Below are 18,626 nucleotides of genomic sequence, written 5' to 3' on the forward strand. Positions count from 1 at the left end.
TATTTAAAAGATTTATATGATAGTGAGAACAGGGAAAGACCAGATTTAACATCACAGCTTTTAAATACAAAGATTTATCATAGTTTTAAATGATTGGTTGATCTGATAAGACAGCATTCAAAGCTGCAATTGAAAGCTATTGGAAATATTCATTATACAACCCATAACAATAATGGTAAGACTTGTGAAAGTTATTGGTGTTGCCAGCATAGCACATAAAAGTCAAGAAAATGTCTAAGATAGATACATTTATTTCGTGTATAAAACTTTTGGCATTTGTTAGGAGTTTACTAGGAATCCAATGTTTTGTTTTAGCTATCTTGAAAAATGTCATTCAAGCAGGTATTAACAACTACTAACATGGAAATTATTAAGACAAGAGCAAACTGCAGAAGACCTGAAACTGTCACCTCCCTTTATCTCTCTTTCAGACCATCAGTTTGGAAGGTCTGGCTTTCATCCTGCCTTTCCTCATAGCCTTGTACAAGGTTATGTTCAAACTGGGGAAATTAGAAATCACCTCTAAGTCAAACAGTGCCTGAAATCTGCCCACAAATTGGTTCTCTTTGTCCAACCTAAATTTCATGGCCCACAGAATTACAGTGTCATTCTTGCACAAGTGATCAAAAGTCAAGAGGAGTTCATCCAGGAAGGGATGGCTGTAAACTACATCAGCAGCCATAATGTAGTCAAAGTGACAGGAAGACCTAGGAAAGTTTTTTTCCAGATCAATTCCCCAAGACAATTCCTTAACACGAGGCTTGTGCTTGCACTTCAGCTTTGTATTTTGGAGAACGTTGTGCTGAAGGTTTCCCAGCAGTTCTGGCAAATCAGTGACAGTCACAAGTGCACCTGTGACAGCAAGAAAACAAACAATCTTTGAATATACTTCAAGACTTGAGTAAAAGCCCATTCACAACAGCCAATGCACAAGGACCTGATTTTACTAGATAGCTCTAATTGAGGGAAAACAGAACAACATAAATGGTCCAAATAACTCTTACTCCTTGTGCTTAAAATAAATATTTGGTTCCAAGTGGTTCTAATCTACAGATTGACATCTAAATGCAGCTGGGGACGGGTGGGAAGAAATCAGATGTTCGCTGCATCTTGATATGACGTTGGTTAAAAGTACAGTGAGCAACTAGGAATTGAAGAATACCAGTTACTGACTCCAAGAAGTCAGCAGGAGGATTAAGTGTTGCGTCAGATTCTTTCCTGTTCGCATAGGAAAAAGCTTTCTCAGACTATAAAAAGCTAAAATTCTGTTAAAATGCAGAAGTCGCCAATCTGGATTATTCTTGAGGAAGAATAGGCTACCATGAGAGAAAACACAACAGTGTCTGTAGCAGAAGAAAATCAAGTTGCTCATCAGTTGCTGAAAGAAAATGAGGAACACAAAGGGAAAGAAAGTGACATGGCAATCAAGAGCTCTTTGGTCATACCTACATCTGCCTTCACCTGGTTTCCATTAATATCTCGTGAGGCCACTAGTTTCTTATTTTGGTCCCCTTTTTAACATTCTTAATGACAACATCATCTACTGGGACGTCATTTATTGTATCAATGTTCTCACAGCTTTACAGAAAAATAAAAAAACAGAACAGGTTTCCAAACAAGACTTTTGGAATTTCCTTTTTCTTCTCTTCAAAGCTTTCAAAAAATAGTCTTTTAGAAGAACTGAGCAACTTTCTTTGTCCTCCAGCATTCATCTGAGAGATGGGCCCAAGAGCATAGGAGCAACGGCATATACTCACCCAGTAAACTGGCTACTATGGAGACCAACCCAGTTCCAGCTCCAATTTCAATCACATTTTTGTCAACCAAATTGTATTGTTTAGAATTAGTTTCCAAAAAATAACACAGAACAAGAGCCTGTAGGGGAGGGAACCCATGAACATACTGAACAAATAAATAAAAACAAATTTAAAAATCCCTTCACTAAATATGCATTGTAATTGAAAAACATGCAAAAAAATTCTTGTCTCCTAAAAATTCATGTCTCTTCAAATGAGCAATATTCATTCAAGTGTCATCCCTGTAGGATCACAGTTCACTATGAGCTCTATAGGCTGGCAAAGTAAATGCCACAACAAGCCTCAATATAGACTTGCAAAGCATCACAGCCAGAAGGAACAACTGCAATTATCTAATCTGTCACGGTGCATAACATGAGCTATGAAATTCCAGTCAGCAATTCCTGCTTATTACTGAACTTACTTCTGGTGGAGTTAAAATGTGTCCTTCACAAAGACATATTGATATAAGGTCTGCTTGCGAGAGAAAATCCACAACAACCCTTGTTAAACTCTTCCAATAGTTAATTATTTCTAACAGTAATTAATTACCATAATGATTCAAAATGGACCAATAGATTAACCCTTTTTCTTCCAGCTCAGTTTGTTAAGCCTAGCAAACAAAGTCACAAAGAGCTCTCTACAACAGATTCCTGATATATATATATATATGTATCTCCTTATATAAACTGTAATTAAGAAGCTTCTTCACTTTTTCTGCCCTGTCTCATACTGACCGTTGAAATAGAAATTGCTAATTTTATTTCCCTGGCAAAGATAGTTTCCAGCTTGTCTTCCACATTTTTTCCCCAGACTTTGATAATTCTATAGTCTCCATTGACAAATACATATAATGGTCACCACATCTTCTAGCACCATAGATGACCGTTTGGAAAGACAAATAGTGCCTTAGTCTGGTGCAACAAAATTATGTTCTTAGTTTTGCTTTTAATCAATTAAAAAGTAGAAGGAAAGGAGCAGGAGGATTTTTGACCCAATGTTAACATGCTAGAAATTCAAGCAAAGTTTTTGCTTTCTACCTCTTAAATCAGAGCAAAAGGAATAGAGTCTTTTATGCAAACACATGTATATCTTGCAATCAACAAAGCTTTGATATAGAAGTAAGTCTGTGAGCACCAGGACTAATTAAAGCCAGGTTCCTAAAGATGATGTCTGATGTTTGACTGACATTTAAAAACACATTATAGTAAGATTTCCTGTTAGTTCCATATATCCCTATAATTTCTTCCCTCAGTGTTTTGCCATATTCTGTTGTAGAAACTGGATGGCAGAATCAAAATTTCTGTAGGTTAAATTAGAGAAACTTTGAAATCTGACTTCCTTTCCATTAAACATACGGAAACTTTAAGGAAAATAAAGTTTCTACCCTCTCAATGAATTTTACTGGTATTTTTCAGAAGAGTTTGAATACTGCTGGACGAAACCGGAAGGGAGAACATGAAGAGACATAGACAGAAAGGTTGCCTTCCTTCCACAGCAAAACTGGCTAAATCCTTCCAGGAAAAATAAATAAAGAAATAAATCAAGCTTGTCAGTGGAGTCCATGATTTTGTGAAAATAATTGGCTGTCAGCCAACCTTTCTTTGAAGACATGCACTAAGAGATATAGCAGAAATTACTTGTCCAGGTCTGCTAAGACAAGTAAAATTGTTTTGAGTTCAAAACAGCAGAGTATGCTAACTCAGCTGAACTAGGGCTGTACTTCTTAAAAATAGTACAATCCTAGGTGGTTGATACCACTGGGACAGAAATGAAGCCTCCTGGGTTTTAGTCCTCTCCATCTTATGTGGGGCCCTGGAGGTGATTCTGTTGCAGGGATGTTCTTTGAATGTATGAAGCGTCAATGGTGCATTGTGGCACCTCAGTGGACCACAGTGGTTTCTTTATTTCTGAATTAGTTCAGAACAGTCAGCTGCATTGCACAGATTCAAAACCTTGAAGAAGGTTCTTTGTATGGTGGGCAGGTTGATGATTCTTATATCAAGAGTCAATGACAAGGGTTGTCTCCCACTAGATTTCTGGTTGCTTAAGAAACCAGAAGCCCCAGCTGAAGTTTTTCCCACTTCTGCATGTTTACAAAGTAAATTTGTTTCTCACATGAGTAGGTTGAGTAGCTTCTATGAGTGCTAATACTTTGTGAGCTCATATCACAGCTGTTTCTGCAACCTGTTTCTGCCTGCTATACAGCCATCTGTATTTCTAAAATGTACAGAAATAGGATCACCATAAGACTGCCATATTTCCTTCAAAATATGCTTGGCCAATAGGATCAAAAGTTACTGGTAGGTGCAGAGGGGACAAGGGATCAAACATCTTGTGTGATAGGGTCACAAACAAGTTACCATTTGAGCTTTGAGAATCAAGAAGCAATATGAAGCCAGGCTAAATTCATGTTTGGGATTTACAGAACAGAGACAGGGAAACACAGAATGTTTACCTTGGGTATGACATACAACAAAACATATTTGTCATGCAAAAGAAATTAGAAGTGCTAGAAGACTCCAAAACTGAAATATAATAATACTGCATAAAACTGAAATATAATAATACTGCATAAATATTTTACCGATGGCCAGACGACTGCCCCGTAGCAATCAGTGGCTTCTGTAATTCTTATCTCATGGCCAGCGAAGTGAAAGCCTTCCCAGGCCTTATAAGTTATAAAAGCAGGAAAAAAACGTCTTCTCATTATTTCTGCAACTATCTGTTCATCTTCTTTTTCCCCTGGAAGCAAAAGTATAAAAGGTCAAACAAGCTGAGTGGACTGATAATGAAACTACAAATTTATATTGAAAAGCTGATTTGGAAGCAAGAATACGAATTACATCTATGAATAAAAATACATTTCACCATTAATGGTTAGCTTGACTCATGGGAAATCTCCTGAATTCTAACTGAGGTTTTCACTTCATGACTAAATAATTTCTTTCCTGTTTTGCTGAAGAAGCCAAGTTCATAAAAACGAAAGAAGGGGAATGTTACCATATATTTCTTTCCATTTCAGCAATCTAAAGGAAATTTCTTCACTTCTTTTTCTCTTCAAGAACAGCTGCCATAGTATAGACACTCATGGTCTTACATGCCCAGATTTTATTATTTTCCATATCCTTTTACTGTTCACTTTCCCCACATTTCAGTTCTTTTTGACAGTAAACAAAAGGAGCCACATTATCATTTATAAGTCTGTCACAAAACTTGTGAAACAGATCCTAGCAACCCAAATTATGACAGACAGGAGCGAAAGCACTAGTGTTGTCAGGAAAGCTTATCCACCCACCCCAACAGAGCCCTGTCAGAGGGATTCTTTCCAGTTGGCTTGATATCCTGAATGCCATCCCTGTTGCTAAGCAAAGGATATTTATGATAGCTAACATAATCCGGATAACTCTTCTAACAAGAGAGGATTCATTCTTTTTTAACTGAATACCAAGCCAGCTTCAGTTTTTGCCATCATCACACAAAGATGAACTACAATATTAGCAAAAAAAAAAAAAAAAAGTAAAAAAAAATACATATATAATGTAAATTAAACTGCCCAGAGCACTTTCTTAGCAAAGTCTAGAATCATTCCAAGTTTTCACAGGAAATTTACTTTCACAGCCAACTATGACCTCTTGGCAAATTCACTAAAGCAAAACATGTTTACAAGCTACACCTCCTGGAGAGTGAGCTAGAGATTTAGATAACTGGGTTACCATCTTGTCCAAAGTAGAGTTTCTGTATCAAGCCTGCAGTTACAATCAAAATCACAGATATCAAAATCAGTATCTGCACAGAAACTGCAGGCCCAATGACTATTAAAGATTAAAACATTTATATTTTCATCATCATAATACACATTGTTCTACGGAAGATTCTTCACATTTTTCCCCCTTCAAGTCACTGTAGTCACAGGACATGATGACCTCAAGTGTTGACATTGTCTGCCATATGCCTCAGTATTTTTATTGCCATAACCTATTGACAAAGTCTCTCTCCCTTCCTTGTGACAGAAGGAACAAAAGAAGGGGTGAACAAAGAAAGTGATGATACCAAACAAAAACACATCAGGAACATGTTCAAACTTATAAGTCAATGCTATTTGTAACTCAACTTGCTCTGAGCATCAGAGGAAACTAGAGAATAGTGACAAACAAGGATGAAAAGGCAAAAATGGTCATGTTTAATCTTAGTATGTTGATGTTAAGACATAATTTGAAATTTTAAAAAACAAACAAACAAAAACCAAACCAAAAAAGAACACGCACAAACAAACAAACAAAAACTAACCAAATCACGTTGCTCAAAGAATTTATTGGGTGGTGGAACCCTAATGATGGGACAGAGCAAAATTAAAAAGAGCATAATGCATATACTACTGAAAAAAAATATAAACAGTATAATTTTATAAAGGTAATTGAAACTATATTTTAGACATTAGAAAATAAGTAGCATGTGGCAAAGCCATTACATCTTCTGCAAGTCTCAAATGTTGAGAGAAAACACATGTATCATTGTGCCTGCTAACAGGGAACTCTGCACAAACATGAGTTAAGTGTCAGGGAAATGCTACTCCGGGGCAAAATTAATCTTTTCTTATGAAAGAATTAATATGAAGCTGTCTTATTACACAGATCATAAGTGTACTTAATTAATCATCTCATTTCCAGGCATACCATATATTGCCTGCTTTTAATATTCTCCAATTGCTTAGAGCACTGATCTTGTTCTGTGATCACTACTAGCAGTGGAAGTAAAGAGCTATTCCTTCTATTACTTCCCAATTACAACTATTTTTCTTGATTCTTCCTCCCTTGACATTTGTTTTGGATTCAATTTTGCTGAGAAGCCATAACTTATTAAGTCTTAACATATAAAGTTTCTGCCAGAAGATCTATAAAACTTTAGCAATATTACAGCTACCCCTCTAGTGATCAATAAACATTTCCCACCTATTCCCTACATTATCAGCAATATTTCTACTTAAGCCTTGCAGAGCACCTACACTAACAGAGTTTTCAGACCACTGCTCCCTACCCGAGGTAAACTGTCCACATCCCTGAAAGAAGAATCCAAAATCTGCTGATTAAAAACACCACTTGAATCTTTGTCAATCTTACCCCATTGCTAATCCCCCAAGTGGGTCATCTGGAGAAGTTCACATAATTTTTATATATTTTTGTCTTTCCCTTAGGAAGATATTACTATTGTGGAGAATCAGAAAGAGTATTTGTTTCATCAGAGACATCGTGTGGTAGACAGGCTTCAAAATTCTAATGAGAAATTTTATCAGGACCAGGATGCTAATGATTCTAATGAAAAGTGCTGACAAAAATAAGGAGTACATACTTTTAAACAGATCTGCTTACTTACCTACAAGTTTCCATACTGCAAAAGGCACTCTTATTTTCCACTTTATATCTTTCAGAATAACTCAGCTCTTTGTGGGACTGCACAAAAGGAAAGAAGTTATTTTTTCTGTAACTGCCTGCAGAGCAGTCAGAACAGAAAAATAACAAAGTAGTGGGAAATCTTTCGAGCAACAAGAAAATTGTTAGCAGAGTAAGGAAAATCTGAGTGAGATTAAGTCTTTTAACATCTGCAAACATTACTTTACTGATACTTTGGTCAAACTAGTTTCTTGATAATAGATGTAAAAAGCTGATAGGAAGTTACTCTCTTGGGAGTGTTTATCTCTCTGTTAGTCCGTATTCTCTTGTTCAGGAAGAAAAATTGTTGAAATTATGACTCAATGAATGGATTTTAATGATTTTAATGACATCTTAAGAAAACAAGAGCTGATTCATCAGTAGAATAGGGTCAGACAAGAAAAGAGGTGACCTGACTGACCTGGCTTTCAATTCTTCTAAGAATGGAAGCACATAATGGTTCTCATCCCCCTCTACTCTGCCCTGGTGAGGCCACATCTGGACAACTGTGTCCAGTTCTCAGTCCTCATTTAAGAAGGATGAGGAATTTCTGGAGGTAGTCCAGTGGCGGGCTACAAAGATGATTAGGGGCCTAGAGTATCTTTCCTATGAAGGCAGACTGAGAGAGCTGGGGCTGTTCAGCCCAGAGAAGAGAAGGCTGAGAAGGGCTCTCATCAATGTTTATAAATATCTCAAGGGTGAATGTCAAGAGGATGGGACCAGACTCCTTTCAGTGGTGCCCAGCGATAGGATGAGAGGCAATGGGCACAGGCTGAAGCACAAGAGGTTCCATCTGAATATGAGGAGAAACTTCTTTACTTTGAGGGTGTCATAGCACTGAAACAGGCTGCCCAGAGAGGTTGTGGAGTCTCCTTCTCTGGAGACATTCAAAACCCACCTGGACACAGTATCACAGTATCACAGTATGTTTGGGATTGGAAGGGACCTCAAAAGATCATCTAGTCCAATCCCCCTGCTGGAGCAGGAACGCCTAGGTGAGGTTGCACAGGAACATGTCCAGGTGGGTCTTGAATGTCTCCAGAGAAGGAGACTCCACAACCCCCCTGGGCAGCCTGTTCCAGTGCTCTGGCACCCTCACTGAGAAAAAGTTTTTTCTCAAATTTAAGTGGAACCTCTTGTGTTCCAGCTTGATGCCATTACCCCTTGTCCTATCATTGTTTGCCAACGAGAAGAGCCTGGCTCCATCCTCATGGCACTCACTCTTTATATATTTATAAACATTAATAAGGTCACCCCTCAGTCTCCTCTTCTCCAAACTAAAGAGACCCAGCTCCCTCAGCCTTTCCTCATAAGGGAGGTGCTCCACTCCCTTAATCATCTTGGTTGCCCTACGCTGGACCCTCTCCAGCAGTTCCCTGTCCTTCTTGAACTGAGGGGCCCAGAACTGGACACAATATTCCAGATGGGGTCTCACCAGGGCAGAGTAGAGGGGAAGGAGGACCTCTCTTGATCTACTAACCACCCCCCTTCTAATACAGCCCAGGATGCCATTGGCCTTCCTGGCCACAAGGGCACAGTGCTGGCTCATGGTCATCCTGTTGTCCACCAGGATCTCCAGGTCCCTTTCCCCTACACTGCTCTCTAATGTAATTTCCCAATCGATACTGGAACCTGGGATTGTTCCTGCCCAGATGCAGGACTCTACACTTTTCCTTGTTAAATTTCATTAGGTTATTCCTCGCCCAACTCTCCATCCTGTCCAGGTCTCGCTGGATGGCAGCACAGCCTTCTGGCGTGTCAGCCACTCCTCCCAGCTCGGTGTCATCAGCAAACTTGCTGATAGTACACTCTATTCCCTCGTCTAAGTCGTTAATGAATATATTGAATAATACTGGCCCCAGTACTGACCCCTGAGGTACTCCACTAGATACTGGTCTCCAACTAGACTCCGCACCATTGACTACCACTCTCTGGCTTCTCTCTTTAAGCCAGTTTGTAACCCACCTCACTACTCTATTGTCTAGACCACACCTCCGCAACTTAGCAACTAGGATGCTGTGGGAGACTGTGTCAAAGGCTTTACTGAAGTCAAGGTAGACCACATCCACGGCTCTGCCATCATCCATCCACCTTGTAACATTCTCATAAAAGGCTATGAGGTTGGTCAAGCATGACCTACCCTTGGTAAAGCCATGCTGACTGCCCCTAATAACCTTCTTATCCTTGATATGCCTTGAGATAGCACCAAGGATAAGTTGTTCCATTACTTTCCCAGGGACAGAGGTGAGGCTGACCGGTCTATAGTTACCCGGGTCCTCCTTCTTGCCCTTTTTGAAGATTGGAGTGACATTTGCTTTCCTCCAATCCTTGGGCACCTCTCCCGTTTCCCAAGACTTGGCAAAGACGATGGAGAGCGGTCCAGCAATGACCTCAGCCAGCTCCCTCAGCACTCGCGGATGCATCCCATCTGGACCCATGGATTTATGGATGTCCAGTCTATTTAATTGCTCCTTAACCCAGTCCTCATCAACTAAAGCAAACTCCTCCATTGACCTGGCTTCATCTGGGGTCTCAGGGGTACAGGGCTTCCCAGGACAGCCTCCGGCAGAGTAGACAGAGACAAAGAAGGCATTCAGTAATTCTGCCTTCTCTGTATCTTCCGCCACCAGGGCACCCACCCCATTCCTCAGTGGGCCTACATTGCCTCTGGTATTAGTTTTATCCGCTATGTATTTGAAAAAGTTCTTTTTGCTGTCCTTGACCCCTCTCGCCAGCTGTAATTCTAAGGAGGCCTTGGCTATCCTAGCTGCCTTCCTACATCCTCTAACAGCAGCCTTATATTCTTCCCAAGTGGCCAGCCCCTGCTTCCATGACCTGTAAACTCTCCTCTTCTGCTTGAGCATACTCAATAGATTCCTATTCAACCACGCAGGCCTCCTGGCTCCCTTCCTTGACTAATGACACACATTCCTGTGTGATCTGCTCTGGGTGAACCTGCTTTAGCAGGTGGGTTGGACTAGATGATCTCCAGAGGTCCCTTCCAACCCCAACCATTCTGTGATTTCCAGCAATACTACTTGATCACCCATACTAAACTTTATGAACTTGAAAGTCTGCTAGAACTGGTTTGGTTCCTCCCTTTCTCATTTGCCTGGGTTTGAACTGGTAGGTTTGCCCTCACTCCTCTTCCATGATTTAGAGAGGCATGGAGGTGGTATGTACATAGAATGAATTTCCTCAGTTTATTCATCGCTTTGCATGAGCAGGTATACATAGGAACCATCGGAATTTCAGGTGCTAGAACTTTATTTATATTAAGATGAGATAGTCTCATCCTGTTCAGGTAATATATAGAAACTGAAGTAATTTTTGTTAGTGAAACAGACAGCTCATCTTTGGCCTTGAACTTGGGTTCACAAAGTTCTCATCTATAGATGCCCCAAGTTGTTCTTGAAATAGAATTTGAGTGTCTTTAAGTGTCTTAAAACTTTCTGCCTACTATATTAATTTCTTATAGCATTCTTTGAAATATTTCAGGTATTGTTTTTCATAAAAGTCTAATGTCTTTGGAGCATGTTCTTTGAAACTCCTTGATTTTAAGTTAATATCAGGGCTGAGGGAGAAAAGTCGTATACTGCTGACACATCTTGCACTATATCAACCACATAATTAAGAAAACACCACAAACATCATTCTCAAAGACAAAGCAATCATCATTATTACAACTGAAATGAGAATATAGTTTTCCAAAGAGACATACTATATTACATGGAAGACTGGAGTTGTGAAGTCAGTGACAGATTAGTTAGAGAAATGCATGTCAAGCTGCAAAACCTTGTGTAGGGAACCAGAGGATTTTGCTGACACATTCAAATGTCAAATGAAAAGTTTTATATTAGAACAAAACCTAAAGAAACAAAAGCAGGTGAGTTCTGCTGAGACAGAGTTGGAAAAGTCCTTAAGTGGTGAAAGGAAAGCAAGAGAAAGACCAGGTCAGAATGGAACAAGTTTCAAACTGCAGCAACTTTTCCTTAAGCAAATCACACCTTAGGCTAGCTTTATCTGCACACTTTTTGCTTGAAATGAGTAGAAATTGTACCTCTGTTTGGAAATATGCTACATGATCAGCTGTTCCCTTTACAACAATTGTCCCATAAAAGCATGCTTGGGAATATACAGCTCCATTGGGAGACAGTAACCTTAAAATTCAGTTGTGTATCTTCCATCAATTGATAGCATATATTAAATCTCTTACTGCATAACTAATGATACTGCCTACAGTAGTGCATTCTCCACTGAATAAAAAGGGAACAGAGACAGGCACTGTTAAATAGCACTTAAAATGCAGGAAAAGCAGTAAAGACAAGGGTGCTGAATAAAAATAATATTAAAAAAGAAATAGATTCCACTGTTTAGATACCTGAATGAAAACGCAGCTAAAAAATGAAGTAAAATGATCCTTCCATATAAAAGCTGTGAAGAATATACTAACAGTCAATATCTCCATTTTAAGATTCATTCACACAGAGAAAGAAAACATCCTCCAAGTACTTTGTGTACTTGTGTGTACTTTGTACAGTTTCATATGATGATTCATCAAAGTAACCTACAGGGGGAAAAGTATAGATTAGTCTCAAGTGCTGGCCTGACCTTACTTAATCTCTTGAGGTCAAATCGTGTCACAGCTCAAGGTGACAAGGAAATAAGACACAGCTGTCTTCTGCATCTCTCCTGCTTTGATGGATCTTCTCCAACTGGCAAAAAGAATGAAATTCAAGCCTTCAGCATGAACTTGACCTGACAAAGTTCAACCCTACAGCAACATATTCTCCCTTCTTCAAAGCAGTGTACTCTCACCTGTAGAGTTTGTTTTAAATATACCATTTAGACTTGTACTTAAAAATATTTTAAGCACCATGTATCAACAGCTGTGAAGACGTACATGGTTCCTCTAAGACTTCTCAGCAATTTCCTCTGAGTTTGATGAACACAGGAGGACTACCTCTGCTGATATTACTGATTAAGTAATGCACAAAAGTTCCAAGAATTCATAATAGTCAGTACTCTTCAGACATGCCCACTTTGGACACATGGAAATGGAGTCATCCAAAGGGAAAATTCAATACATATTTTATATATATAACATATACATAATAGATATAATGTATATTCCACATATATAGTTATGTATTTATCTCAGTGTCAGGAAGACACTCATAGAAAGATCAGAAAGGAATCTGCTCTAGTTGCACCTGCTTTAGCAGGTGGGTTGGACTAGATGACCTCCAAGGAGAGGTCACTTCCAACCCTAGCCACTCTGTGATTTTGTGGAATAGATCTGCACCTAGCTCTGTACCTGTAAGAGATGACTGGAGAAGAGTTTAAATACTGCGCTGATGGAAATTCTCAAAAGGTAGCCTTGTGAATCAATCTGGGTATTTTCAATGATTCAGAAGATCTTTACCTCAAATCTACATTAGGTCACATATCTAAGGGACTCTGAAGTCTCATAATTTTTTTATGAGCTACTGACATCTCAGGATCAGAGCCCTGGTCTTGCAAGCATTACAGATAGCTCCATGGAAACATAAACAATCCTGAATCACAGACTAGTCCCCAAATTCCAGGTCGAATCACTGTAGTATCTTTATTTCATTTCACCTATTTCTATTTCATTCTGTTCCATTACAGCTTAACGATCCTTAAAGGACAGGGTTAGGAGGGAAATCTAATCATGCCCTTGACTTTCCAGAAGTCAGATGTAACCTACACCTTTCTAAGAATATAAAGCAAAGCTCTGTTCCAGTACTTATCTAAACTACACTATTAATTTTTCCTTACTTCATCCCTACCTACAAAAAGGGAAACTATCATGTAACTCACTATGGGCATCCCAGTACATTCATTACAAGCTCAACCTGCTCAACCAATGGCAATGATGGGGTATATTATATTGATTAACCTGAGATACGACGTCAAGGTTATATAATGCCTGAAACCTTATACTTTGAAATGCATAAATACAGAACTGCCACCCAAGGGCAGCCTCTTCTCCGCCAAGAGACAAGATGCAATTAGCTCAGAGACAAGAACAGGAGAGGGGTATATGCTCACAGTATTCAGTCTATGTATTTACCAGGCTTAAGAGGGGCATTTTCAATTTGAAATTCACACCACTGATATCCCAGCCCCATCCAAGTGACAGGTCATCCAAAACCATTAGAAGGATGAAAATAGAACTACCACAGTCAGATTATCTCGTGAACTCATGCTGAATTCAAATAGGTCAGGTACTTCCCTTGTTACTTTGTCATGGTTCTCTGGCATTGAAAAGATCTTCAGGTGTAGCCTCAGCAGTTATTTCATCTCTAAATGTAACTAAATTTTTTCCCTTTGACTACAAAAGCAAGCTGTGTTCTTAAATTAGATGGTCTAATATACATTAGAAAAGACTGACAGCCAGTTTCCTGATGGGTAGGAAGGATCTGGATGAGTAATTTAGAAACTGTAAGCCACTGACTAGTCTAATCTTTCATATCTCTTACCTTGCCCAGTCAAGAGGGCTTTATGCCATTCAAAGCTCTTATTTCCCTGTAATGACATTCCAGACCATGCCAAGTACCACAGTCAGCATAACAGAAGGGACTCAACAAAACACCTACCAATTTTTCCCTACCAATAATTCTGGATTTCTAAGATATTTCTTTGAGGAAAGGACCTGAAAGCAACCTAACACCACTAATCCATGCAAACATACCAACTTTCTCATGTGGCAGTTGAGAAATATTTTATTTATTATTGAAATGCAGCTACCGCAAAGTGAAAAGATGTGAAAACAGAAAAGCTAGCCACATGGCTGAGAGGGAAGAATATGTTACAGACTTCTCTAAAGACTTAATACATGCTTTGATTGTTTGAGTGTTGCCTCCAACTTCTGCTGTATCCATAAACAAGTTTCCATTTGAGTTCAGTAATGTATTCAGCAAAAGCAGGCCTGCTTGTGGAGGGCAGAAATGGAACAAATACATGTTTATTTGGATTTGTACAACTGAGATGTAGTGTAGTATTTGAATTCTGCCATTTTCAAACAAAAGAGCTCAGAGATAAGTTACTATAAGATAGCCAAGATGTAAATGAAGAGAAGAGGTATTTTTAGACTATTCTGATTTTCTATGAAGGTGAAGTTTAGCTCTAGTCACTGCTTAACTGGATTATACTCAAGTTTTATTCCACACTACCTCTCTTAGTCTTTTTTTGTTGATCTTTGAAGACAGCTTGTTGCCTAAAAGGAGTAGAATTTGAGTTCTGATATTTCAGGTCAAACCTGCAGTGAAGAAAAGGACATATAGATAACTAATGGTGTGACTTCCATGAGTTGGGGGTAGGAGTGGAGTTTAATAGTTTTGAGAGAAGAGTTAACAGAAGAAGTTGTTTGGTTGTTTTTTGTTGTTTGAGGGATTTTTGGTTGGTTGGTTGGTTTGGGGTTTTTTGTTTGCTTGTTTTTGTTTTGTTTTTAAGATAGAAGCATCATTCAAAGCTAAGAGAATTTTTTAAATTAAAAAAAAAAAAAAGAGGAAGATGAAATAAGAGAATGTAGATGGTGGGAAGATACAGCAAAAGTGTCATTTATATATAGTATAAATAGGCTAATTTTTTAACCAACACCATTAATATCGAAGTCCACTATATAAAGAACGGTTCAGCAGTTTACATGCTCAGAAAATGGAGGAACTGGGTGCTGGATCTTCCTCAGAAGGACTGAAATTCACAACTCACCTGAAGGGCAAGTTCCAGGTGCCCTACAGAACCAAGTGCTTCCATCCATCACTACCAGAGGTGGGCCATCAGGAAACCAGGACTGCAAGAATCATGACACAAGGACACCAAGCAAAGAAAAGCCCACCTCTCAACTGGGTACTCAGGTCTGAAGAGGCAGGCATGGGCTCCACACTCTGGTTCCAGGACTTTTTTTCACTTTTTTATATAAAAGTCTTTGAAGTTAATGGAAAAGTGTCAGTGAGGAAAGGAGTGAAAAAGATAAGTGTCTCTAGAAGTAACCCAGAAAATCAGAATGAGACACTAAGTCACTCCCTCTTCCCAGCTGAATATCTGAACTTCTAAGTTACAGGATTAGGCTGCTTCTCACTTGCCTCCATTCCAACTGTGTCCCATTTAGGGCACCTTTCTGGACTTCACTCAGACACTTGAAATGATGGCAGGAATTGCCACCAATTAGGACATCTGTCAGGCAGGGTGAGCAGAAGGAGTGTGTCCCTTCTAAAATGTCGGGAGATATGCGAAGGTTACCAGGTCAGCATTTTCTCAGATATTTATGGATTAAAAACTGACCCCTGGCCAAGTGAAGTGAGACGATGGAGTCTCAAGGACAAGTATGCCTTGCAAACTTGGTCTCCTCCTTTTGTCTCAGAGGTAAAATTATTCTGGGGTAAATTTAAATAGTATAACTGTGGTAAAGTAATTAGTATCCCAAGAAATGAAGATGGGAGTGGCAGAATTTGATCTCAGAGAAGTTTAGCCAAGGATGATAGTTAAAGCTAATGATGAAGAGAAATCATGAAAGGAAAGAAACATCTAACAATGCACGTGGGATGAAGAACTTATTGGATAATGACACCAGAGGAAAGATCAGACCAGATAAGGACCTACCTGTAAGCTGAGAGACAGTAGTGATGAGAATTATGAACAAGAATAAAGAGTTTTAAACTGTACAACTTGTGACAAGCCAATTAAGAAGGAAAGGGAAAAGGCACCAAATATAAAGAGCTCAGAATGGAATTTGCAGAGAAACTGAACTATAATAAGAACCCTGAGAAACAGAGATTGAGATGGGGTAGGTGAATTTAATGAAATGGGAATGGGGAAGGCGGTAGAGGAAAAGGGTGAGAACAAGGAAGGCACAGGCTCAGAGTGATCGAGCAGGTAAGTCTCCATGCAGCAGGTTCAGCACTATTCACCTCCAGAACCTGTTGTGGAATTTAATACACCAAAGCCTGGTGTCAGATTAAACTGTGAAGTTATGCCATTTCCCATTCATGTCCCCTCAATCCTCTTAAACTAGTGTTTCTAGACATGGAAGAGAACCACGTGCTATTGCTTTCAAAACAGTTACTTTGTCAGCTAAGTGAACTATTCCTGCATTTGATCTTAAGATTCTTCTCTACCAGCTAATTTTGCATATATCAAAATAATGTCCCAGAACTCAATTTATTTTCATAATCCAAAAGCTAAAGAAACTACATGCAGACTCACTCCTCCTCACCCTGAATCCTGCATGAAGACAGTATCAATGTTAGAGAGCCAAGCTTGCAGAAGCATTAAAATGCCTGTGTAACTTCACCTTGGTCCTCATGTACTACAGGCTACATAATGGCAGTGATCAATGTTTCAGTCTTTAGTAGTTCTGTGTTTAATATTTATATTTCTAGATATTTCTTTGCTCAACAATTATGTTTCATTGCGTAGGATCAACTTTAGCTCTTTGTTCAAGGTAGAATTACACAACAGGAAAGGAAATTGCATTAAAGAAAATTTCCAAACCAAGGCATTTGGACAGCTCTTTGTGGAATAGCAATCTCAACCAATCCCTATCTGTCATCTTCTTGTGCAATATCAGTTTTCCAGACATGGTCATCAGTTTAGGGTACTTAAAAGTATTTGAAATCAAAATAACAAACATAAAACACATTTGTTTCTGTAAGCAAATAATTAGTTTTAGTATTGCAGTCATACCCAAAGCTCCACCTTGCCTTTCTGAACAGACAGCAAAGCGAAATCAGATGAAATCAGAAGCCCAAAAGCCTGGCTCTACATGGGCCAAGACTCAGCTGAGAATTTAAATAAAAATATTCTGGAGAAAACAAAACAAAAACAAAAAGCAAACAAACAAACAAAACCAAAAAACAACCCACAAACCAAAAGAAAAACCAACATCATCTTCTTTTGCATTCAGATGTAGAATGTAACTAGACCCCATTCCAAAACTCCATATGCACTTGACCTAAAGCTGTCTATCTCTAAAAAGGAGTTTGCTCCTGATGCTTTAGGATCTGCTCCTCTGCTCTGGTGAGACCCCACCTGGAGTCCTGTGTTCAACTCTGGAGCCCTCAGAACAGGGAAGACACGGACCTGTTGGAGAGGGGCCAGAGGAGACCACCAAGATGATCAGAGGGCTGAAACAGCTCTGCTGTGAGGACAGGCTGAGAGAGTTGGGGTTGTTCAGCCTGGAGAAGAGAAAGCTCCAGGGACACCTTTTTGTGGCCTTTCAGTGCTTAACAGGGGTCTGTAAGAAAGATGGGGACAGACTTTTTAGCAGGGCCTGTTGTGACAGGTTTTAAACTAAAGGAGGAGAGATTCAGGCTTGACATGAGGAAGAAGTTTTTTACAATGAAGGTGGTGAAACACTGTCCCAGGTTGCCCAGAGAGGTGGTAGATGCCCCATCCCTGGAGACATTCCAGGCCAGGCTGGACAGGGCTCTGAGCAACCTGATCTAGTTGCAGATGTCCCTGCTTATTGCACTAGGTGACCGTCGAAGGTCCCTTCCGACCCAAACTATTCTATGATTCTATGAACTAGAAAGATACACAGCCATAAACTTGCTTAAGAGAAAAAGCTTCCAGCAGCCCCTGAAGTTATTTGAAAATTAGGTTTGAGGCTCTCCAGACAGAAGTCAATCTTGTAATAACCAATTCTCCCTAACTGATTTCCTGAAAACAGACATCTCCTGAATAGCTTGATCATAGTCACAGCTTCATTCCTTGGAATCAGTCGCAGGCAAGATGCCAGGCACTGGTAGGAAACTGCTGGGACCAGAGTCTGCTGGCACAGCATATACTGACTGCGTGGCTGGAATACCATAACAGCGCAATCTGTTGCATTTTCTGTACAAATGCCATAAACAAAATTCTTCAGAAAAATTAATGAGAAGATTGCTCATTGTCAGCAAGACACTTCGTTCCTTATACTTAACAATACTTCTAAGTGTAACAAGAAAATGTACTGAAATAAGAAATATTTTACCTTCTGGTCTTTCCAATTTTCTTATAAGTTCATTTTGTAGATGATTATGTTGTGAAGATGTCAAATCCATACTGTGCCACAAAACCTTGGACAGAGAAATACAAGCCTGTCTGAATAAAATGATTTTGTTTCTTTTTCCTTCACAAAAAGATTATGATTACTTTTACATGTATTATGCTGTAACTTACTTCTATTGGTAATAAAGACATGTAGATATAAATGTCAATACTCAAAGCATAAAAGAACCAATTCAACTGTTCTACTCTCAAAGAGGTGAAAAAGCGAGTAGATTTAAAAGAAAAAAAAAAAAAAAGCAGCTCTGATAAATATTTCAATCTATTTTATCAAATACTAAAATTAGAATCAATTCAAATCAGGGTCAGTAGGCTTACTGATGATTGA

General features: G+C 39.1%; 1 protein-coding gene across 1 annotated transcript; it reads right to left on the bottom strand.

Moving 5' to 3' along the window:
- Positions 1-427: 427 nt before the first annotated feature.
- On the bottom strand, positions 428-18,294 carry LOC308040886 (protein-lysine methyltransferase METTL21E-like; the record flags this gene model as incomplete). The annotated part of the gene is made up of 4 exons (XM_080345266.1): positions 428-852; positions 1,758-1,875; positions 4,384-4,541; positions 18,225-18,294. The coding sequence occupies 4 exons, from the start codon at positions 18,292-18,294 to the stop codon at positions 428-430; spliced, it is 771 nt and encodes a 256-aa protein (XP_080201392.1).
- Between the last annotated feature and the right edge of the window lie 332 nt (positions 18,295-18,626).

The sequence above is a fragment of the Nesoenas mayeri genome (genome assembly GCF_963082525.1).
Source record: "Nesoenas mayeri genome assembly, chromosome: 1".
NCBI lineage: Eukaryota > Metazoa > Chordata > Aves > Columbiformes > Columbidae > Nesoenas > Nesoenas mayeri.